The following is a 23,129-nucleotide window of genomic DNA, read 5'->3' as shown; positions in this document are numbered from 1 at the left end:
GCGCCACTGCACTCCAGCCTGGGTGACAGAGCAAGACCCTGTCTCCAAATAAACAAAACAAAATAAAATAAAATAAAGAAAAATATTCAAAAGGCCCTCAAGGTTTTTTTGTTTGCTTTTTGGTACGGAGTCTCACTCTGTTGCCCAAGCTGGGGTGCAGTGGCACGATCTCGGCTCATTGCAACCTCCGCCTCTTGGGCTCAAGCGATCCTCCTGCCTCAGCCTCCCCACGCATGTGCCCACCACACCCGGCTGAATTTTTCTTTTCTTTTTTTTTTTTTTTTTGAGACGGACTTTCACTCTTGTTGCCCAGGCTGGAGTGCAATGGCACAATCTCGGCTCACCACAACCTCTGCCTCCCGGGTTCAAGCAATTCTCCTGCCTCAGCCTCCCGAGTAGCTGGGATTACAGGCATGCTCCACGATGCCCGGCTAATTTTGTATTTTTAGTAGAGACGGGGTTTCTCCATGTTGGTCAGGCTGGTCTGAACTCTCGACCTCCGGTGACCCGCCCGCCTCGGCCTCCCAATTATTTTTCTTTTTATTTTTTTTTGTATTATTTATAGAGATGGGGTTTCACCATGTTGCCCAGGCTGGTCTCGAACTTCAGGGCTCAAGCGATTCGCCCGCCTCGGTCCCAAAGTCTGGAATAACAGGCTTGAGCCACAGTGCCCGGCCGAAGCCTGAACTCGTGTTTTTGAGTTCAATTATTTTTGCGGAATTGAATTGAACCGAACCGAATGGAATTGAACCCACCCTTGGAACTGATCAAGTCTCTGAGTTAGTACCTGGAAAGGAGGAACCGAACCGAATGGAATGGGAGCTTGCAGAGAGCTTCTACTCAAAGCAGTTCCTAAGGTTGATGGAGTGGAAGAAAACAAACAGAACCGGTGTTGGCGTGGCCAAGTCGCTGCAGAGTACCAAACCGGAGCTGCTCGCGCAGACGCAGAGCCAGGCCCGTGAGGGGATGGGACGGTGGGCAGGGGAGGGGCGTTCCCTGGGCCCCGCCCCTCCCTGCCCTGCTTTAGTTCCAGGCATCGCCACTGGGGGCGGCCGCGGCCTCCCCAGCGGCAACGGCCACGAAGCTGCGCGGCCCTGGTTTCCAGCCGGGCCCTTTTCGCGGCCGGGCCCCAGCATGGATACCCTCAGTGCTGTGGGCCTGGCAGCCGCTGCGCCCTCGCTTTCTTGACATTCCCTGACTTCTGTGCTCTCTTCCCCAGGCCACCCCAGCAGACATGTTTGCCAAGGCCTTTCGGGTCAAGTCCAACACGGCCATCAAGGGGTCGGACAGGTGAGGGAGGAAAGGGGTCTGCTCTGCCACCAGAACAACCAGACATCTCTTGGGCCCGCCTGGTCCTTAGCCCTCGCTATTCTCGGCCGACATCCTCGGGTGGAGGCCGAGGGGTATGCCAGGGAAGGGACCCCAGGAGGCAAGGGTGGGTTAGACACATTTTGAAGTGAGGATGGAGGGGGACCTGGCTGTCTTTTGGATAGTCTAGTGAATTTAAAACGTAGTTAAGTCAGCGTTTACTGACTGCACACTATTTAAGGTGTTGTGGAGAATGCAGAAATGAAGGAATACAGGATTCTTGCCCTCCAAAGAGATTAATACCCCTTGGAAGAGATCGGATGGGATACCAAGAATTAAAAGTATAAGAGAAAAAAATGACTAGTGATTACTTCTGGCAGGAGAGACAGCTGGAAACTGAGGTGGGAGGGAATAAGGCACATGTGGTAAGAAATGTATCTGTTCAGACAGGGTCACAAATAGAGATTGTGTTTGAAATTTTGTAACCAATGCTTTATAGTTGTCTGTAGGTCTCATGGCATAGTTATTTAATCATAAACTGGCAGATTTGCGAAGCATATATGAGAAAGGAGTGGGCCCAAGGGCTAGGCATGAAGTCAGGAAGGCAGGGCTGTTTCCTATGTCAGGCTAACTTGGATTGTGCACTGGGCCTGTTTCCCCACCCATAGAATGAAAAGGCATACCCCAGGAATGAGTGAAAATAGATGACAATGGATGAAAAAGAGTTTAGGATGTTTCAGAAGAGTGTGTGAGACTAGGACATCATAAACCAGGCAATCTTTTTTTTTGCCCTTGTGATTTTATAGTGAGCACTTTTGAGTTCTTGATATTTATTAAAAGTCTGTATAGGCAGCATTCACAGTGCTGGTGTGCTTTCTACAGGAGAAAGCTCCGAGCTGATGTGACAACTGCTTTCCCCACCCTTGGAACTGATCAAGTCTCTGAGTTAGTACCTGGAAAGGAGGAACTCAACATTGTGAAGTTGTATGCTTACAAAGGGGATGCAGTGACTGTGTACGTGAGTGGTGGTAACCCCATCCTCTTTGAACTGGAGAAAAATCTGTATCCAACAGGTATGACAACAGGGTGAAGATGGCCATTACCATTAGGTAGTTCTTGCCTAACATCTGCTTCTCTCTGTTTCTTCCATTAACCTATCTCCCATAAAATAAGCAAGCACAAAATCTCCCAATACCATCCCCAAGGATCTTTAGGACGCAAAAGGTTTTCTCTTATGCAAAACCACTATAGGAGGGATTAAAAAAGGGCTAACATAGTAAGTAAGGGTGGTTGCAAAGGGAAGTTCTGAGATGGAGGAACAGTGGCTGAGAAGTTTACAGTGGGTTGACTAGGGATAGAGCAGAGGTCTTGAAAAGCATGGAATTTCAGGACATGTCTCCATGAGACAGAGTCTTGCTCTGTCGCCCAGGCTGGAGTGCAGTGGCGTGATCTCGGCTCACTGCAAGCTCCGCCTCCTGGGTTCACACCATTCTCCTGCCTCAGCCTCCCGAGTAGCTGGGACTACAGGTGCCCGCCACCACGCCTGGCTAATTTTTTTGTATTTTTTAGTAGAGACGGGGTTTCACTGTGTTAGCCAGTATGGTCTCGATCTCCTGACCTTGTGATCCACCCGCCTTGGCCTCCCAAAGTGCTGGGATTACAGGCGTGAGCCACTGCAGCCAGCCAAAAATATATATATATTTTTAGAGACAAGATCTTACTCTGTCACCCAGGCTGAAGGGCAGTGGTGTGATCGTAGCTAACTGTAACCTCAACCTCCTGTGCTCAAGGGATCCTCCTGTCTCAGCCTCCTGTGTAGCTGGGACTACAGGCATATGCCACCATGTCTGGCTACTTTGAAAATTTTTGGTGGAGACAGGGTCTCACTGTGTTGCTCGGGCTGATCTTGAACTCTTGAGCTCAAGTGATTTTCCTGCCTCAATCTCCCAAAGTGTTGGGATTACAGGCGTGATCAGGGTGCCCAGCCTAAAAAATGTTTCTTAAAACTGTCTGTAGCAGGATTTTCCTAAAATACTGAAAAGAGATACTGTAATAGGAATGAAGCTGGATTGATAAGCTACGTATCCAGCTGTTTTCATGATGTTCTTTAACCATATGTCTCACAGGGATTTTTTAGGCTTTGAGTGGCTCTCTAGGAATCTTTGCCTTCTCTGTCACAAATCTCAGGGACTCAGTCTCCTTTTCTCTTTTCCATAGCTGCTGACACCTACTTTGTAACTTAGGGCTTTTCATCCACCAGGGTTGGCTGCAACAGTGTAATGCAATATCCATAGGCCACTCGTGCCCCTGATCTCACGTCCTTGCTGTACCTGGAGACAACCACAATGCTTTTTGACCTAGGGGTTTTTACTGCTAATCACTATGGAACCAGAGGGGATAAAAATGGTAAACATGGGAAAGTTCCCAGATTTTATACAGCTGGCTTCCTGTTCTTAGGCTACTTGCTTCTGAACCCATAAATAAAAGCTTCATTGGTTCTCTGCCCTCACTTTTTTGTCCACTGTGGCCATTTTCTGCCGCTGCAATCCAGGTGCCTCCAAATTTCAAGTGACACTCAGTTTCTTAGGTTTTTTCCTTCCTCAAAAATGAAACCTCTCTGGGCATCCCCTTACAACCTTCTCTTTAGCTTTGAGTTGAGTTTCTTTCCTGTATTCTTTTTTTTTTTTTTTTTTTTGAGACGGAGTCTTGCTGTGTCGCCCAGGCTGGAGTGCAGTGGCTGGATCTCAGCTCACTGCAAGCTCCGCCTTCCGGGTTTATGCCATTCTCCTGCCTCAGCCTCCGAAGTAGCTGGGACTACAGGCGCCTGCCACCGTGCCCAGCTAGTTTTTTGTATTTTTTAGTAGAGACGGGGTTTCACCATGTTAGCCAGGATGGTCTCGATCTCCTGACCTCATGATCCGCCCGTCTCGGCCTCCCAAAGTGCTGGGATTACAGGCTTGAGCCACCGCACCCGGCCTCTTTCCTGTATTCTAATTAAAGCGACCATAGTGTTAGGTTTTTCCATTTCTCTAAAAGATTGGCTTTTTGGTAATAGTGTTTTCTGGATGTCTTTTTGTACAGTGTACACGCTGTGGTCCTATCCTGATCTTCTGCCAACCTTTACAACATGGCCTCTGGTACTCGAGAAACTGGTAGGGGGAGCAGGTAAGAGGAGTTTCCTATATTCTGGCTATTGGCTGAAACCTACTTAGCAAAAGCCAACTGGTGTAATAAACTTACCCATTTCTTGTGTTTGTGTGGTGAAAAATGGGATTTTTTCTCCTGTTCGTTTTATGTTTCTCACTTGGCTGCTTCCACCAGATCTCTGGGCCTCTCTGGCCCTGTTGTAAGGCTTAAATAAGTGTTGTGAAAGTACTTTGTTAGCCACCATGTGCTATACTATAAATCAATAAGCTGAATTTAGGAAACTAGGACAAGACAGATCATGTTATAGGCTACTCAAACTTTTTTTTTTTTTTTTTTTTTTGAGATGGAATCTCACTCTGTCGCCCAGGCTGGAGTGCAGTGGCATGATCTTGGCTCACTACAACCTCTGCCTCCCAGGTTCAAGGGATTCTCCTGCCTCAGCCTCCTGAGTAACTGGGATTACAGGAGTGCGCCACCATGCCTGGCTAATTTTTGTATTTTTAGTAGAGACAGGGTTTCACCGTGTTGGCCAGGCTGGTCTTGAACTCCTGACCTCAAGTGATCTGCCCCTCCCTTGGCCTACCAGAGTGCTGGGATTACAGGCGTGAGTCACTGCACCTAGCTAACAGTACCTCTTTTATGTCAGGAGAATGTTAGGAGCTGAGTCTGGAGAGGAAGTGAAGGTTCCCACTTCTGACTTAGAAACCACAATTTGAATAAAAATAAATATCCTGCTATTGGATGGGCGAAGGGGTCATCAAAGGCGTAAGCCACAGGCATAAGGCACTACACCCAGCCAGGACACTCAAACTCTGTTTGACCTTTAACCCCCTGAGGGGAGAAGGTCTGATACTGAAGTTGCCATTTTTCATTTTTATTATGAATAACATAGTTGATACCTAATAACTATTTTTTCCTTGAGTGAGTCAGGAAATGATGAAGTAAAACACAGAGTTAGATGGAGGCCGAATGCAGGTTGTGATGTTTTTGTTTTGTTCATTGCAGATTTGATGCTGCCTGGACTAGTGATGCCCCCTGCTGGTCTGCCTCAGGTACAGAAGGGCGACCTCTGTGCCATTTCCTTGGTGGGGAACAGGTACTGTGCCAGGCAACTCTGCCTTTCAGGGAAAAACTTGTGTAAAAGAGAAGTTGGAGGGGAATAACAGCTTATAAAGCATATGAACAAAAGAGTGAAAGCACAAATCGGTTTTGGAAGAAGCAGAGTGGGCCAGCAGGGGAATGGCAGCAAACCTATGGGGAGTCCATGCATCTCGGCAGAGTATATTTGCTGTTTGCTGTTGCTGCTCTGTTTTCTGTCAACTTAGCATTTTTATTTTATTTTATTTATTTTATTTTATTTTTTAGATTTACAGAAGAGTTGCAAAGATAGTAGAGTTCTGACATGCTCATTATCCAGCTTCCTCTAATCGTAGCCTCTTACATAACCACAACATAAATTATTACCACTAAGGAATTAACATTGGCAAAGTACTGCTAACTAAACTACAGACTTTATTCGTATTTTCTCAGTTTTTTCACTGATGTCTTCTTTCTCTTCACATATCCAGTGTAAAATACCAATTTGCATTTAGTCGTCGTGTCTTCTTAGTCTCCTTCTGTTTGTGACCTTTTTTGTTTTTTCATTGTCTTTCATCACCCTCGTGCTTTTTCCCTATATCCATATCATTATCCTCATCTTTTAATTATTTTTGATAGCTTTATTGAGATACAGTTTACATACAGACAGGATCTCACTCTGTTGCTCAGGCTGGTCTCAAACTGTTGGCTTCAAGCGATACTCTTGCCTTGGCCTCCCAATGAGTTGGGATCACAGGCATGATGAGCCACTGTGTCTAGCCTCCACTGCTTCTTTTTAAAAATAAGAAGTAATTGTATGAACAACTGAAAAATTAAAAGCCCCCCTTACCCCACAGTCTTTTTCTCCTGGAAATAACCATTATCATTTTGATGTGTGTCCTTCTTGTTGTTGTTCTACACATATATACATGTGCATATAAAAATACCTGGCTTAGGGTATGTGTGTTTAAAATTCAAACAAAATTACACTGTGTCTGTGTTATTTTTTCACTTAATATTGTGTGGACATTTTCTTTTTTTAATTTTTATTTTTAAACTGTTACATCTTAGTATTTAAATGTAAATGTGGACATTTAAATACTAACTTAATACACATTTAAATTTAACTTTGTGTTAAATAAGAACACACAGATCTGCCAGATCTTTTTACCTGTTGTGTGATGATGGAACAGGCCCCCTCCTGGTGGACATTGAGGTTGCCTCCAATTTGTCTCTATTACAAATGTTAGCTTATTGATGCCTCTAGGGACACTGTTGCCAGTATTTTTCCAGAGTAGATACTAAAATGCAGAATTGTTAGGTTGAAGATCATGTGTATTTTCTGTTTTCCTACAAACAAGCTGTATCAGTTTTTACACCTACCTGCAGCATATATGGAGCCTATTTCCCTATACTCTCGCCAATACTGAATATGATGGGTCATCTTCATTTGTGTTATCCTAGTGAGTGAAAAATTACATCTTACTATTTTTTTTTATGGAGATGACCAAGATGGACTCATTATTTTGATAGAGTCTCTCTTTGAGAGAGAAGGAAAGAGCGATGGTAGGCACGATAGGGGTCAGTGTTCAAAGTTCTTATTTCTGCTACTCATATTCTTCTATTTTCCTTGAATGCTTTGGAACCAAGCACCTAAAAACTTTTGTTTACCTGTAGCAGAAATTACAGTTGAAAAGAATGATGATGTTACCTGTTTTTCTCCCCCAGTATTCTGAGATAGGAGGAAACTATGTAAATGAATATTTGGCCTGTTCACTTTGCCTTTAGAGTGTATATGGGGGTGGAGCTGTGGATGGTTTGTTGTGGGGGTAATGATATGAGGGGTTGTTAAAAATACAAGTCATGTTCAAGACTGGAGTTCTCAAGCCATTGACCTTTCAGGGGTAGATGAGAAAAACCTTTTAAAAACTGGGAAAGAAACCAGATTCAGATTTTGTGGAAGGAACTGATCTATAGGTACAGTTAGCAGAGCTGCCAGGTGTAAAGTAAGTTCAAGTGTTGGGAACTCTCATTTGGACCCTGGCTACCTTGCCAGGCTTATGTATTATTCCCCCACTATTATCCAGCTAGTCACCCATCCTTACAGGCAATATCTGATTGATCAATGCTTGAGTAACACTGGGCTAACAGATTTCTCATCTGGGCTTTGGAAGTTTGTGTAGTTACTATATATGTGGTTGTTTTTGAATATCCTGGAAACATCCAGTTCTTAGATATGTAGTTACACTGAGCAACCCCTCTTATAAAGTTAACTCAGAAGGAACTTCTCTAGTTGGCCCCACTGTGTGTCTCTTCCCTCTTCCCTATGGCATCCCTCAGCCTCATTTATCATATATGAATTGCCTCCCCTTTAAACTTCCTTATGGGATGGCTATGACTTCTTTAAGGTAGAGGAGATAATTTATATTTTTGAAATTAATGAAAGGGAGCATTAAATGTCCTTCCAAGACCTACCTGGATTTAATTCACAGCAGGAATAAAACAAAGGCAGTGATAAAGTCAACAGAGGAGTTCCTAATACAGAAGTTTAATGTTTGGTCAAGGGATTTTTGAAAGTAATATTTATAGGTAATCTGAAGAAAACTGAGAGTGGACTGAGTTTGGTTCTGTGATACAAGACCTTCAAATTGGTAACCTTGGTATTTTTACCACATGTGTCAGAAGATGATCCTAACATGTGCCCTTCCCATAGGCTTTCCCTGACCCTGGTGTCTGGCTTCCTTCTTCTTAGAGCCCCTGTCGCCATTGGAGTCGCAGCCATGTCCACAGCTGAGATGCTCACTTCAGGCCTGAAGGGAAGGGGCTTCTCTGTGCTCCACACTTACCAGGACCACTTGTGGTGGGTACAGAGTTTCTTCTGTTTTACGGAGAACCGGGGCAACTGGGGAGAGGATGGGGCCTGAAATTCAGGAGTGAGAGTGTTGGTCCTAGCCATGTCTTTAAGCAAGTTGCTAACCCCAGACTTTCATTTCCTTACCAAATATAAAGAAAATATTTTTTCCCCTGCTTGGACAAGTAATGAGAGAGAACTTTATTTTCTAAGTGAATTATAAATCTTAGACCCAAAAGAAGACCTTAGGGATCATCTCTCTGCCTCTCAGTACAGTGATACTCACTTTTTTATAGCCCTGGTCAGTCTGGCCCTAGCTGCCATGCACATTTTAGGCATCATGTGGCCCCATGATGAGTGCTTCTGAATCCAAATCATGGCAGGGGAGACCTTTAGATACCAGGATTATAACCTGATTACTTTTATGTTATTCAGATTTCACATTCCAGACTCCTCCTCCTCATGGAAGTAACGCATTCTGACTGTAAAGGTTGCATTCTTGAGACCCGTACCTGTTCATTTTCTGGTTATTTTCTTTTCATTTTAGCAAAACAGTAAGCAGTGATTTTCTCAAAAAACACATTTAGCCAAGTATTGTGGCCTGTTGAGATAGATTCATTCTTATATTTTCTAGCCCAGTCTTGGAATTACTAATTTTTTTTGTTTTTGAGATGGAGTCTTGCTCTGCTGCCCAGGCTGGAGTGCAGTGGCTTGATCTCAGCCCACTGCAAGCTCCGCCTCCCAGGTTCATGCCATTCTCCTGCCTCAGCCTCCCGAGTAGCTGGGACCGCAGCTGCCTGCTACCACGCCCGGCTAATTTTTTGTATTTTTAGTAGAGATGGGGTTTCACCGTGTTAGCCAGGATGGTCTCCCTTTCCTGACCTCGTGATCCACCCGCCTCGGCCTCCCAAAGTGCTGGGATTACAGGCGTGAGCCAGTGTACCTAGCCTTTTTTTTTTTTTTTGAGATGGAGTTTTGCTCTTGTTGCCCAGGCTGGAGTGCAATGGCACAATCTCAGCTCACTGCAACCTCTGCCTCTCAGTTCAAGTGATTCTTCTACCTCAGCCTCCCGAGTAGCTGGGATTACAGGCATGTGCCCACAACAGCCAGCTAATTTTTTTGTTTTTAGCAGAGACAGGGTTTCACCATGTTGGCCAGGCTAGTCTCGAACTCCTAACCTCACGTGATCCGCCCATCTAGGCCTCCCAAAGTGCCGAGATTACAGGCATGAGCCACCACTCCCGGCCAGAGTTATTAATTTTGCAAGTACTGTCCGAGCCCTCCTTTGCTGGAGGTACAACCTCGTTTTAGCCTGTTTTTAGATATTTGAGGGCTGATGACTAATGTTCTCCTAGCACCCGTTGTTTAACTATCAGTCTGAGCAACAGCAATCAAGGTCAGGTTGTCTAAGTTATTTTAGCAGCAGCTGTTTTGGTTCTCTCCCTGCACCTTGAAAAAAATATTTATGGTATTTAGCTGATCAGAATAGCCTAAACATACCCTTTGGCTTTACTGTGAACAATACTGAGAAGCCTTGCCATAGCTATTAGTTAAAACTTAGTTTGATTTGCATAATGTTGACTAAGCTAAAGCTTTTTACTGCTCTGTGTGCTTTGCTATGTGGCATCTCCTTTTTTCCTGTCTTCCTAAGGCTTAGTGGCATAAAACCATGGCAATCTCTGCTTTTCACGTTAGACTGCATTTGATGTAACACAGAAGCCGCTGATTTTGCAGGTCCAGGTGTTTGTGTTTTATTACATATGCTGAACCCTGAGTTTGCATTTCACCAAACAGATACTACAGATGCATTCGCGATCTTAATGTTCATATTTAATTCAAATTGGTTTTATTATTAACTCAGATGAAGGGAACATTTTTGGGAGTTTATCTTAAACTCCTTTTTCTTTAATCTTTCTCAGTCTTGGGATGTCTATTAATAGTATTATTCTTTTGGAATAGGGAGGAGACAAGATTTATTCTCCCCATTTCAGAGATGAGGAAACTGAGGCATGGAACTTTTGGGGGCCCAGAATTAAAAGTATGCTTGAGATGAGGGCACAGGCTCTCTGCCCTCTCCTGGCTACTCCTGCCTATTGGCTCTCTGCTGTCTCTGACCTCACTGCTGACTCTTCCATGGCCAGGGTTGGAGAGTATTGGGGCTGCTGCTTGATGTTTCTGACATGAGATTTTTCCAGGCGATCTGGAAACAAGTCATCTCCACCTTCCATTGCTCCACTGGCCCTGGATTCAGCAGATCTCAGTGAAGAGAAGGGATCTGTCCAGGTGGACTCCACCCTGCAGGGAGACATGAGGCACATGATCCTGGAGGGGGAAGAGGAGAATGGGGAGGCTCACCAGGCATGTGAAGAGAAGTCTCTCTCAGAAGCCCCAGAAGACACCAGCACAGGGGGCCTGAACCAAGACTCCACAGATAGCAAAACCCTTCAAGGTATAACTCTAGGAGGAGAAGAGCCCATCTCCCCACCTCTCAATTTAGGAGCCTGACGAGCTCTACTCCACTGCTGACTAGAAAGGCCATTAAGCTCCCAGGGGAGGAGGGGAAGGTCCTTATTTTCTGTGAGGGTGGCACAGCAGCCCTTTCACATCTTGTTTTTGAGTCCTTTCCACATATGTCATGTCTTCCTGGGTGCTAATCTGCCCTGGCATTTGCCTGTTTTCAGCTACAAAGCCCTCCAAGGTTTCTTCTGGCTCAACTTCTCTGGGTGAACACTCCTAGCTTGGTGGGACTTTGTGGCTTGACTCCTTCTCTGGGGTCAACCCTCTTAAAAGGCTCAGTGCTCAAGAGAGGCTGGGAGCTTTGGTACCTGGGATTAGGTTCCTTTCAGAGCCAAGGGGGCGAAGTAAGGATGAAGCTGGGGGGGGTCGTTTTCTTGTACCAGGTGTTCTGTATCCCTCAGGAAGGATATGGCTCTTGTCTTTTCCCTGCAGAGCAAATGGATGAGCTGTTACAGCAATGCTTCTTGCATGCCTTGAAGTGCCGAGTCAAAAAGGCTGACCTCCCTTTACTCACCAGCACTTTCCTTGGCAGCCACATGTTCTCCTGCTGGTATGGAAGGCACTGATGTGGGCTGGAGGCCGGGGCCGGGATCTCACGTGTGCTCCTTGGTAGTAGGACAGAATGGGGCCGAAGCAGGGACTGGTTGAGGGACATGCTGTGGAAAGAGTGGAGGGGAAGGCTTATCTGACAAATATATTACTTCCTGGGTTCTAAAAACTTAATTCTTAGCTTGCTGGGCTGTTAAAACAAAATCTTAAATTTTAGCCAATGAAAGGATATTGAGGACTACAAAGTTAAAATTCCTGAGATTCTGTAAGCACTGCGTCTGCCGTGGGGGTTCTGAGCAACCTCACAAATAGGGCAGCATGTCCTGTGCAGGAAGTGTCCCAGGGTAGCCTTTTTGTCAGGAAGCTTCTTCTGGAACATTCAGCCTCCTCACACTTCTGAAAAGTATGTGGTGGGGCCACATTAGGTTTTGTTAGGAAGAAGAATTGGTGTGAACACCCCGTCCCGGCCCACCCCATCCAAAACACAAGTCACCAGGAGAGGTAGTATTGCATGTGGATAGAACCTGGATTTTGAAGACAGAGCCATCTGAGCTCAACTGCTAGGTCTCCAGGATGTTCGAGCAAGGTGCATTTTAGCTTGTTACTGGGCTTCTCTGGGTCCTAATTTCTAATAATCATGGGATTGCTGTAAAGATTACATAACCTGAAACATAATAAGCATTCAGTGAATACTATCATGTCAGGAGGTTTGCTTATTGATTTTTACCCTGAGATTGAATTTATTTATTTATTTATTTTTTGTTTTGAGACACAGTTTCACTCTTGTCACCCAGGCTGGAATGCAGTGGTGTAATCTCAGCTCACTGCAACCCCTGCCTCCCAGGTTCAAGAGATTCTCCTGCCTCAGCCTTCCTGAGTAGCTGGGATTACAGGCACATGCCACCATACCCAGCTAATTTTTGTATTTTTAGTATTGATGGGGTATCACCATGTTGCCCAGGCTGGTCTTGAACTCCTAACCTCAAGTGATCCACCTGCCTCAGCCTCCCAATGTGCTGGGATTACAGGCGTGAGCCACTGTTGCTGGCCTGAATTTATTTCTTTTTGAGAATCTGGCTGTGATTTTTTTAAAAGGTGATTCTTAATGTAATGTCTTCCCATTTATACTTGGGCATCTTTAAGCTATCCTGTATAAATGTGGTGTCTGGAGTGTGTGGAGGGATACTTGGCAATCTGTCCTGACTTTCTTGGGTTGCAGATACATGGTAAAGGGGGCCCCTTCTCTGTAGGATAAGATCCTGGGGTGGATTCTAGAAGGACTCCTCAAGAATCCACTGCTACTGCATGTCATGTTTTGAGAGAAGATGTAAGTTCTGGGGAGAGGAAAAGATTATAGCTTTTATTGGGAATGTCCCCTCCAAAACTAATTGCTGTAGCGCAGGGGTCAGCACGTTTTTCTGTAAAGGGCCAGATAGTAAATATGAGTATTTTCAGTTTTGCAGGTCATACCATCTCTGTTGCAACTACTTGATGCTGCCATTGTAGCACTAATGTGACCATAGACAGTAGATAATTAGTTGGCCAGACCTGACCCCAGGCTGCGGCTTGCTGGGCCCCACTCCAGGCCTGGCTGCCCACAGTGTGAGTTTGCTGTTGCGACTTTGGAGGCCACAGAAGGTTGTCTGGTGTGGGAGGAATCTAAGGTTGTATCCAATGCAGTAGCCACTGGCCACATGTCACTATTTTCAGCTTAAATTAATTTAAAGTAAATAAAATTTAAAATTCAGTTCCCTTGGTCACACACTTCAAGTGCTTACTACCCACATGTGGCTAATGGCTGCCCTGTTAGACAACACAGAGAACATTCCACGTCTGTGAAAAGTTCTGTTGAACAGCACTGATTTAGAATGTCCCATAGTCTGTGCCCCTGTCTGATGTCACCCCTGGGCGGACAGTTCTGGCACAGTGGCGTCTCTCTGAAGGTGGGGGAGGAAGGCTGAGGAGAAAGGCCCTCCTCTCAGTGTCAGGCAGGTCCCAGCATGACTGCTTGTTAGCTTAACTTGCCTTTTCCATCTGCCATCAGCCCCGAAGGACGACAACTGGACATAAGGAAGTCAAGCTACAAAAAGGTAAGCAAGGATCTTCTTTGCAGATCCCATGCAGAGAGTTTTGTAGGGGCACATACGACATAAGCCAGATGGACACTGGGGAAGCCTTGTGTACCGGGCTCAGGCTAGAATTAAGCTTTTTGACTCTAAGTATAAGGGGGAAGAAAGAAACTCCCTCTGGGCTGAAGCAGTTGGTGGCACCCACTCTCCTTTCCCCTTTGATCCATTTATATCTGATTAGAGTTCTGAACGGCCTCACTAATTAGTCTCTAGCAGCGTCTTGCTCCCTGACCCTCAGGTTGGGGGCCTCCCAGTTCCTGGTTGATGAAGGCAGGGGCTGTCTCATATCCCTGCACAGTCCCTGCCTAGCTCACTCTGGCACATCCTGGGTGCTCAGTATGTGTGTGGAATCAATGAAGTCCCCTACCACTGGCCCTCTCTCCCTTAGCTCTCTAAGTTCCTGCAGCAAATGCAGCAGGAGCAGATTATACAGGTGAAGGAGCTGAGCAAAGGGGTGGAGAGCATTGTGGCTGTGGACTGGAAACACCCGAGGTGAGTGCAGGGGGCCTGTCACTGTAGCCCAGCTGGCCCCAGGGCACCTGGGCCACGGACTGGGGATTGCTGAGATGCTAGTATAAAATGTGTTTTTTCTTTCCTTCTGCTGGGTTTTAGGATTACATCTTTCGTCATACCCGAGCCCTCCCCGACCTCCCAGACTATCCAGGAGGGTAGCAGGGAACAGCCCTATCACCCTCCAGATATAAAACCCCTCTACTGTGTCCCAGCCAGCATGACCCTGCTCTTCCAGGAGTCTGGCCACAAGTGAGTTTTTGGAGAGCAGCCCTTCTCTGCCTGCTTGGTGTTCTGGCCTACAGTTCCTCTCAACCTGAGTAGTGCTCTTTTGCAACTGGCAAAACCTGCTCTGCCCCTGTTCCCTTCTCCAAAATCCAGCTTCCAGCCTCCTTCCCTGGGCAAGTTCCTCTGGACTAAATGAACGAGTAGGTCTTAACTTTTTCTGCCTGTAATTTTCTTCACATGGTCATGCTCACTTCAGTCAGGAAAAGGGAAGAAACTAGAGGCCGAAAGCTAAGGAAAGTCCCCTGCTCAGCAGGGAGTGAGTCTGGGCATCTACATTTTGTCTCATGGCACAGCATGAACTAACCCCTGGGTCACTTCTCACCTAGGAAGGGGAGCTTTCTGGAGGGCAGTGAGGTCCGAACGATCATCATTAACTACGCCAAGAAAAATGACCTGGTTGATGCAGACAACAAAAAGTGAGTGCATGAGAAGCACTAGATCTGTCTTATTGGGTCTTTGTCTTTAGCAGACATAGACACATTTGGGGAGGGAGAATAGAAAACCATAGCATCTTGGAGGTGATTAAGACCAGTGGTTTCCAAACCATGGGCTGTGGACACTCAGAGTTATTGTCTGGGGTGTTCAGATCCATGTATACTATCAACATTGACTACAGACTAGGTAAATATTCTCTCACAAATACCCATGAATCATCTTTAATTGGCTATTGTGAGGAATAAAATGTAAGCTTACAAAGAATTTACTGAAGTCATAGCATTTGGTATTTATTTTTATTGATATTTGTACATATTTATGGGGTGCATGTGGTATTTTGTTACATGCACAGAATATATAATAATCAAGACAGGGTATTTGGAGTATCATCACCTTAAGTATTTACCATTTCTATGTGCTGAGAACATTTTAAGTCCTCTCTTCTAGCTATTTTGACATACACAGTACATTGTTAACTACTCTGCTCTCACCTTACTCTGCTCTCAAAGATTAAACTTATTTCTTCTATCTAACTGTATGTTTGTACCCATTATAGTATTATTTTCTTAAAAGGGGATACAGCTGGTAAACTACCAGATGAAGAGAGTTCCATTGATTGTTTTTTACTTTAATGGCCAGGCACTGTGGCTCGTGTCTGTAATCCCAACATTTTTGTAGGTCAAGGTGGGAGGATCGCTTGAGGCCAGGGGTTTGAGACCCACCTGAGCAGCATGATGAAACTCTGTCTCTACAAAAAATACAAAAATTAGCCAGGCCTGGTAGGGCATGCCTGTAGTCTCAGCCACTTGGGAGGTTGAGGTGGGAGGATTGCTTGAGCCTAAGAGGTTGTGGCTGCAGTGAGCAATGATCATGCCACTGCACTGCAGCCTGGGTGACGTAGTGAAACCATATCTCAAAAAAAATTTTTTTTTCACTTTTAAAAAAATCATCATGATAAAAAGTTGAGACATACCAGCTTAATCTAATACCTTCATTTTATTTTATGTTTTATTTTTATTTTTGAGACGGAGTTTTGCTCTTGTTGCCCAGGCTGGGGTGCAATGGTACAATCTCTGCTCACTGCAACCTCTGCCTCCCAGGTTCAAGCGATTCTTCTGCCTCAGCCTCCCAAGTGGCTGGGATTACAGAGATGTGCCACCACGCCCTGCTAATTTTTGTATTTGTAGTAGAGACGGGGTTTCACCATGTTGGCCAGGTTGGTCTCGAACTCCTGACCTCAAGTGATCCACTCGTTAGGCCTCCTAAAGTGCTGGGATTACAGGTATGAGTCACCGTGCCCGGCCTAATTTTTGTATTTTTAGTAGAGACGGGGTTTTACCATGTTGGCCAGGTTGGTCTTGAACTTCTGACCTCAGGTGATCCTCCCTCCTCAGCCTCCCAAAGTGCTGGGATTACAGGCGTGAGCCACTGCACCTGGCCAGCACCTTCATTTTAAAGATCCCCACTTCTTTCTTCCTGACTAGCCAGTTGTGATGCTAAGCTTAGAAAGCTTTGTTCACATGCTTAGTAGCTAAGGGTCCTGATCTTCAAATTTATCCCATCTCACTTTCCCTTCCACCTTCCTGCTTTTCCTAGGAAAGCATATGTGTACCTCCCACCCCTAAGGTGTGTTGCCTTTTGGACTGTGGGCCCATAATTGATTCATATCCTGAATGTCTATAAAGGCCATATGAGAGATGAATCCTGAGTTAGCCTTCAGGTCAGAAGGGACAAGTCTAGGATTTCTTCACTACCTCTTCTTTGCCTTTAGTCTTGTGAAATTGGATCCCATCCTATGTGACTGCATCTTAGAGAAAAATGAACAGCATACAGTCATGAAGCTTCCATGGGACAGTCTTCTGACCAGGTAATGGGCATTGGCAGTCCCTCTCCAACTTTTCTATCCTCTCCCCTTAATATCGATCACACTGAACTTTAATACTGTCACTATCTTAGCCTTTGATTTTCTTTCTGTAATTCAAACCAAGTCAGTCTACATAAACGCAGGCTTGAGGAACTCTGATTTGGGGGATCTTTGGAACAATTTGAGCCAATATGACATAGAAGAACTTGAAAGGAAGAACAAAAAGGAACACTAATTAAAAATAAAAACTTCAGGCAGGCCTAGTGGTGCATGCCTGTAGTCCCAGTGCTTTGGGAGGTGAAGGCAATAGGATTGCTTGGGCCCAGGAAGTGGAGGCTGCATTGAGCCATGTTCCCATCACTGTACCCCAGCCTGGGTGACAAGATGAGACCCTGTCTCAAAAAAAGAACTTACTCTGTTAAAGTGAGGGCATTTAAAAAAAAATAAGAAAAAATAAGAACTTCAATAAGATGCAGAAGCAAAAGAAGGCTGGGAAAAAGTGTCTTAAAGTTTTTTTTTTTTTGAGACGAAGTCTTGCTCTGTCGCCCAGGCTGGGGTGCAGTGGCCGGATCTCAGCTCACTGAAAGCTCCGCCTCCTGGGTTCACGCCATTCTCCTGCCTCAGCCTCCCAAGTAGCTGGGACTACAGGCACCCGCCACCTCGCCCGGCTAGTTTTTTGTATTTTTAGTAGAGACGGGGTTTCACCGTGTTAGCCAGGATGGTCTCGATCTCCTGACCTCGTGATCCGCCCGTCTCGGCCTCCCAAAGTGCTGGGATTACAGGCTTGAGCCACCGCGCCCGGCCAAGTGTCTTAAAGTCTTTAAAGGAAAAATTTTTAATATTCCTTGTTTTCCACGTAACTGAAAATAGTTTATTATCAGGAGTCAGCAAACTACAGCCCATGGGTCAAATCTAGCCTGCCACCTGTTTCTGTAAATAAAGTTTTATTGGAACACAACCATATCCATTTATGTGTTGTCTGTGCGCTGGTTTTGTGCTCTAATGGCAGAACTGAGTAGTTGTAAGAGACCAGGTGACCGGCAAAAAACTGAAAATACTTACTGTCTAGCCCTTTATAGAAAAAGTTTATTGATCCTGATATATGTGATAGCAAGAGAAAACTTGGTTAGATAAAAGGTAGAAACTCCTTGTGGTAAAAGTGGTGTATAAAACATGTCAGAAATGTGAAGCAGCACTCGCAGGCAATAGGCTGCGTAAGGCACATTTTTGAGACAGGTAGTAGCCTCCACAAGGCAGACAGGGCAGATTCTCAAAAGGCCAGGTCAGTGGACCATTTCCAGGGGCTCAAGTCACTGATGTTCCCATCTTTGAATCAGTGGGTGTCAACCTTGGCTGTACTTTAGGGAGCTTTAAAAAATACGTAGCCCTGGTCAGAGATACAGATTTCATTGATCTGGCTGCAGCTCCCTACGGATTTGAATAATTCTAATATGCAACCAAGGTTGTGAACCTTCAATTTCAGCCTACACCTAACTTCCTGCTGGTAGTGGGGTATGAGGAAATGGTTCCTGTTGGCTTTATCAGTTTGTAACTCATAAATTCTGTTTCAGGTGTTTGGAAAAATTACAGCCTGCCTATCAAGTGACCTTTCCCGGACAAGAGCCCATTGTGAAGAAGGGGAAAATCTGTCCAATTGACATCACCCTAGCACAAAGAGCTTCCAATAAAAAGGTAATTTACAAAGTTCAAGGATGGTGATGTAATGTTCTTGCCAAGTTCTAGTCTCCCTAATGTGATTGGAGGTTTTAGATCGGCCTCAAACACATCAAAGATTTTTTATGAAACACCCGTGTTTATGTGCCTGGGCTGGGCTCTGTATGAAATAGGTAAAGCTGACCCCGCTCACTCTAGGATTTTGTTCTAGGAAACTTGCTAGAGCCTGGTTCCAAAAGTAAACAAGATTTTATTTTTATTTTTTTCTTAGAACTATGTTATGGGCATTCAGCTCCCACATATTCTTTCACCTCTTAGGCCTTGCTCAATGAAAATAACTTGTAAAACACTTGCTGAAGGAACTGAGTGTGTTTAGCTGGTAACACAAAGTTGGAGGGAACCAATGACATCTCTCCTCAAATATGTGCAGAGCTGTCCCCTGGCAAAGTAGTGCACTTATTCTATATGCCTTGAAAAGACAGAAATAGGTTATTGGGTGGAAATTCCAAGAAAACAGAGTTGAGTTCAAAATAAAGAACTTTGTAGTAGTGTACAGTTATGAGCATGGGCTTTGGATAGCACTGGGTTCAAATGCAGCCATTGCCTCACTGCCTGACCTTAAGCATGTTACTTCATCTCTTTTTGTCTCAGTTTTACTCTGTGAAAAATGGGGATAATACCTCGCTGGTAAGGCATTTTGAGGATCAAATGAAGGAATATACATGGCTGAAGCACTTAGAATGTACTTGGCATATAAATACTTGTTTCTCAATAATTGAGAACCAGTAATGATAACCTTTATAATAATTAGTAATAGTCACTATTTATTGAGTTTAATTATGTGCCAGACACCAAACTAAATAATTTTCATATATATAGTTTATTTAAACACTAATTTTCTGTTAATAATGACAAATAGAATTGTCCAAAATTGAAATTGGTGCTTCATAAAATAGTGAATTTTTTTCTGGAGAATCTGCAAGCAAAGATAAGGTGCACTTGTTGGGGGAGGATATAGTTGGGGGGTCATGCATCAGGTGGGCAGTTGGAAGAGATACATCCTCTAATGTCTTATTGATTCTAAGATTTCCTGGGTCTGGAGCCCATTGACAAGCATAAGGCTAGTTGGAGCTTTTATAGTCTTTATTGATGGCAGTCATCCCCCACACACCCCTGATAGTAATATACTTTGCCATCTGTAGTTATGAATGAGAAAGAATTTGTTTTAAAGCAACCAGGGGGAGAATTGTGATATTTTAAAAGCACTAATATTTTTCTTTTTTATCTCAAAGTCACGTACTTGTCATTTGTGAAGTTGAGTAACAGAAAAATGCATGTGTTGTTGACTAGATTCTTGATATTAAGGAACTATTGTTTGTTAATTTATTTTTAGATGTGATGATGGTTTTGTTTTTATGTTTAAATGAGTCTTATCTTTTGGAGATACATACTGAAATATTTATAGATGAAATGATCTGATGTCTGGGGAGTTTTGCTTTAAAGTAATAGAGGAGTGGGGAGTAGACAGGGATAGAGATGAATCAAGGTTGGCCATGAGTTGATAATCGTTGAAACTGGTGATAGGTACATGTGGGTTTACATACTATTCTGCTTTCATTTATGTTTTAAATTCTCCAAATAAAAAAATCTTTTTAAAAAAAGGTAGACATTCTATGTGATACAGAGTGTCTCTCCCTCTAAATATATAACACATATATTGGATGGGGTAAAGATAATCAATTTAGAAGCACAAAAATAAGTTATTTGGATTAAAAAATTACTAGGGTTATAGGAATGGTGAACCATCACAGAACACAGGGGCTGAGGAGGCTGCTGAGGCTCCGAAAGACCCTCTGGAGGGAAGGGAATGCAGTCACCACCGTCAGTCTCTGTCCCCACTGTCCCCCCAGGTGACCGTGGTCCGGAACTTGGAGGCCTATGGTCTGGACCCATACTCAGTGGCTGCCATCCTTCAGCAGCGATGCCAGGCTAGCACCACCGTCACTCCTGCCCCTGGGGCCAAGGACAGCCTTCAGGTGCAAATCCAGGGAAACCAGGTCCACCACCTCGGCTGGCTATTGCTTGGTGAGCATCCCCTCTGAAGAGTGGAGGCATTGGTCTAGCTCAGCAAAGACCTTCCTGCCAACTCAACTTGCAGAATACACATACACACACACTCTTTCTCTCTCCATTTAGATTTTAGCGGCTAGCAAGAAGATGGAACCAATGTTTAAATCAGATCCTTTGGCTCCTTTCAAATTCAGTGTTTTCTCTTCCACCATTAGAGTAGTTTTCTTCCTGGTTGGTCCCTTTTTATAAAACATTCGGCGAGCACCCAAACTTTTGTGCTAGGTCCATTGTTGGGGTTTTTGCAGGCATCTCTCTTAATCATAATGATGCTGCAGAGGTGTTACCTGTTTTGCAGATGAGGAAACTGAGGCCCAGAGAGGTTCCGTGCCTTGCCCTGAGATGATCTGACTCTTGAGTGATACAGCTGGGCACGGAACTTTTTTAGACTCCAGATTCTAAGTTTTTTTTTTTTTTTGAGATGGAATCTCGCTCTGTCACCCAGGCTGGAGTGCAGTGGCACAATCTTGGCTCACTGCACTCACTGCAGCCTCCGCCTTCGGGGTTCCAGTGATGCCCCTGCGTCAGCCTCCCAAGTAGCTGGGATTATAGGTGCATGCTACCACGGCCAGCTAATTTTTGTATTTTTAATAGATACTGGGTTTCACCATGTTGGCCAGGCCAGTCTTGAACTCTTGACCTCAGGTGATCCACCTGCCTCAGCTTCCCAAAGTGCTGGGATTATAGGCGTAAGCCACCACGCCTGGCTTAAAGCCTAAGTTCTTTCTACTAACTCTGGGTAGCCCAGCCTCCGGTTTGTCCTCACTTCAAACCAGCCTTCACATCTCTGCCTGAGTCAGCTTTCTTAAACAAATATGATCACATCACTCCCTTCTAAAAAACTTTGTATGCCTCTTCAATGCCTTCAGAATTAACTCCTAAGCTCAATAAACAAGACCTTCCCAGCCTGACCCTGGCCTCACCCTAGCCTTCCCTGCAGGCTCTCTCTGGCAGCTCCTATACCCACGTTGCAGGCAGCAGCCGTCCTGGTCTCCTTGCAGTTCCCCGGATTCTCCTTGCATGTTCACCCACATGTGCTTCCACCTGGGCTATCCCCTTGCCTAGGATGCCCTCCCATACCTAAGCCCACCTGACGTCAGAGGCTCACTGGCCCAGCCCAGGGGTCCTGGGAGACCTGTCCCTAAATTAGCATTTTAAACATTGCTAATGTAGCACTTTCCAATTGTGTTTATATTTCTGGTTAATGTCTGCAGCTTGGCTCATTTTTTCTAATGTCTGAACCTCTTAACAGACTGAGCTGCATGAGCCAGAAGCCTTGCCTTTTTCATCCTCAGGACCTGGCATATATTAAGTGCTCATTTAGGCAAATGTATTCCATGGCCTATGGCATGTTACTTCTAGACATGTTTACTTCTAGACATGTTAACTTCTAGAATTGAGCCCCTTTAGGTGAAGAACCCCATAGGAGGTACTGAGAAGAAATGTTATGAGGAAGAGAGAGGAGCACAGACTGAACAGACACATTCTCTCTCGTGAAAAAATTTTAAATGCCTGAAATACACCCAGAAAGTAGCTCTCAGTGTGAAAATTTCAGAAATATACACATCAGCCTTGAGGTGTAGGCGTAAGTGATCAGTCCCGAAGTTGAGTTTGAGCTGGGTAGAATGGCATTGTGAGACAACGGGGACTGGTGGAGGGCCGGCTGGGGAGCAAGGTCATGCTCCGCTGAGGAGTGTGTGCTTTTTGGATTGTAGAAGAGTATCAGCTCCCTCGAAAACACATCCAAGGTCTAGAAAAGGCCCCCAAACCTGGCAAGAAGAAGTGACAGACTCTTTTGTCTCACGTGGTGGATCCGTTGGAAATCCAAGCTCTGGGCTGGTAATTTTTATAAGCATTTTCAGCTTTTGCAAATACAAAATATAATTCTTTACAAAAATAAATTTTTATTCTAATCTAAATATGACTTCCCTCTGTTTCCTCCACTTAGCTAAAATGTACTAATTTTTGAAGTCGGGAGTATTCTAAATGGACAGAAGAGGCCATGGTGGCTGCCTTTCTGCCCATGTGGTTTCAATGATTTCATTCCTTCCCTGCTTTCCAGGCAGGCCAACCCATTCAGAGTTCTGGCAGGTGGGGCCTTCTGCTTTTTAAACTCCTACCAAATATCCTACTGCCTAATTAACTTCCTAGCCCCAAAATAGTTCCTTCTCATCTCAAAGGGTTAGTCACATAGAAAACAGAACCCAGCTATTCTTTGTCATCAATCAAAGCAACAGAAGAAAGAATTGACCCTAAATTGCAGCAGAATTTAGGCTAGATAGAAATCAGAAACAGTACAGGCATATCAGGACATGGGTTTCTATAGGACAGTGATTCTTCCCCAACTTTAGGACACTGCCATTAACTGGTAAATTTGTGATGTAACTCTAGATGACAGCTTTGTTACAGTGAAGAGTCTTATCCAACTCATGCCCTCTTCAGCTCCAACTTCTTAACGTGGAGGTCATGGAAGGGGTCTTTAATAGGTCTTTAGAGGATCCATGAACTCCCTGAAATGGTGCACAGATTTTGTACGGTCATTTTCCTGAGAGAGGGACCATGCTTTTGTCAAATTCCCAAAGGGATCACTTGAGGCCAAAAAGGTATAGAACCACCGCGCTGGTCCCTGCTCAGTTTACAGAATCATTTCTCT

The 23,129-nt window shown here is 44.7% G+C and overlaps 1 protein-coding gene across 2 annotated transcripts; it reads left to right on the top strand.

The window, feature by feature from the left end:
- Window positions 1–1,022: 1,022 nt before the first annotated feature.
- Window positions 1,023–22,395, top strand: EIF2D (eukaryotic translation initiation factor 2D). Of its 2 annotated transcripts, none has more exons than XM_023186913.1 (15): window positions 1,023–1,290; window positions 2,191–2,381; window positions 4,390–4,473; window positions 5,461–5,551; window positions 8,285–8,392; window positions 10,579–10,832; window positions 11,333–11,450; window positions 13,494–13,539; window positions 13,967–14,070; window positions 14,191–14,340; window positions 14,703–14,792; window positions 16,583–16,678; window positions 18,247–18,367; window positions 20,260–20,434; window positions 22,192–22,395. In XM_023186913.1, the coding sequence occupies exons 1-15, from the start codon at window positions 1,235–1,237 to the stop codon at window positions 22,260–22,262; spliced, it is 1,755 nt and encodes a 584-aa protein (XP_023042681.1). In that variant the 5' UTR covers window positions 1,023–1,234; the 3' UTR covers window positions 22,263–22,395. The 2 variants fall into 2 exon arrangements, with proteins under 2 accessions (XP_023042681.1, XP_023042680.1); XM_023186912.1 differs by having other exon boundaries at window positions 8,246–8,392.
- Window positions 22,396–23,129: the final 734 nt, after the last annotated feature.

This window comes from Piliocolobus tephrosceles, chromosome 1, assembly GCF_002776525.5.
Source record: "Piliocolobus tephrosceles isolate RC106 chromosome 1, ASM277652v3, whole genome shotgun sequence".
In the NCBI taxonomy this organism is placed as follows: Eukaryota; Metazoa; Chordata; class Mammalia; order Primates; family Cercopithecidae; genus Piliocolobus; species Piliocolobus tephrosceles.
This window is presented reverse-complemented; position numbering and strand designations above follow the sequence as displayed.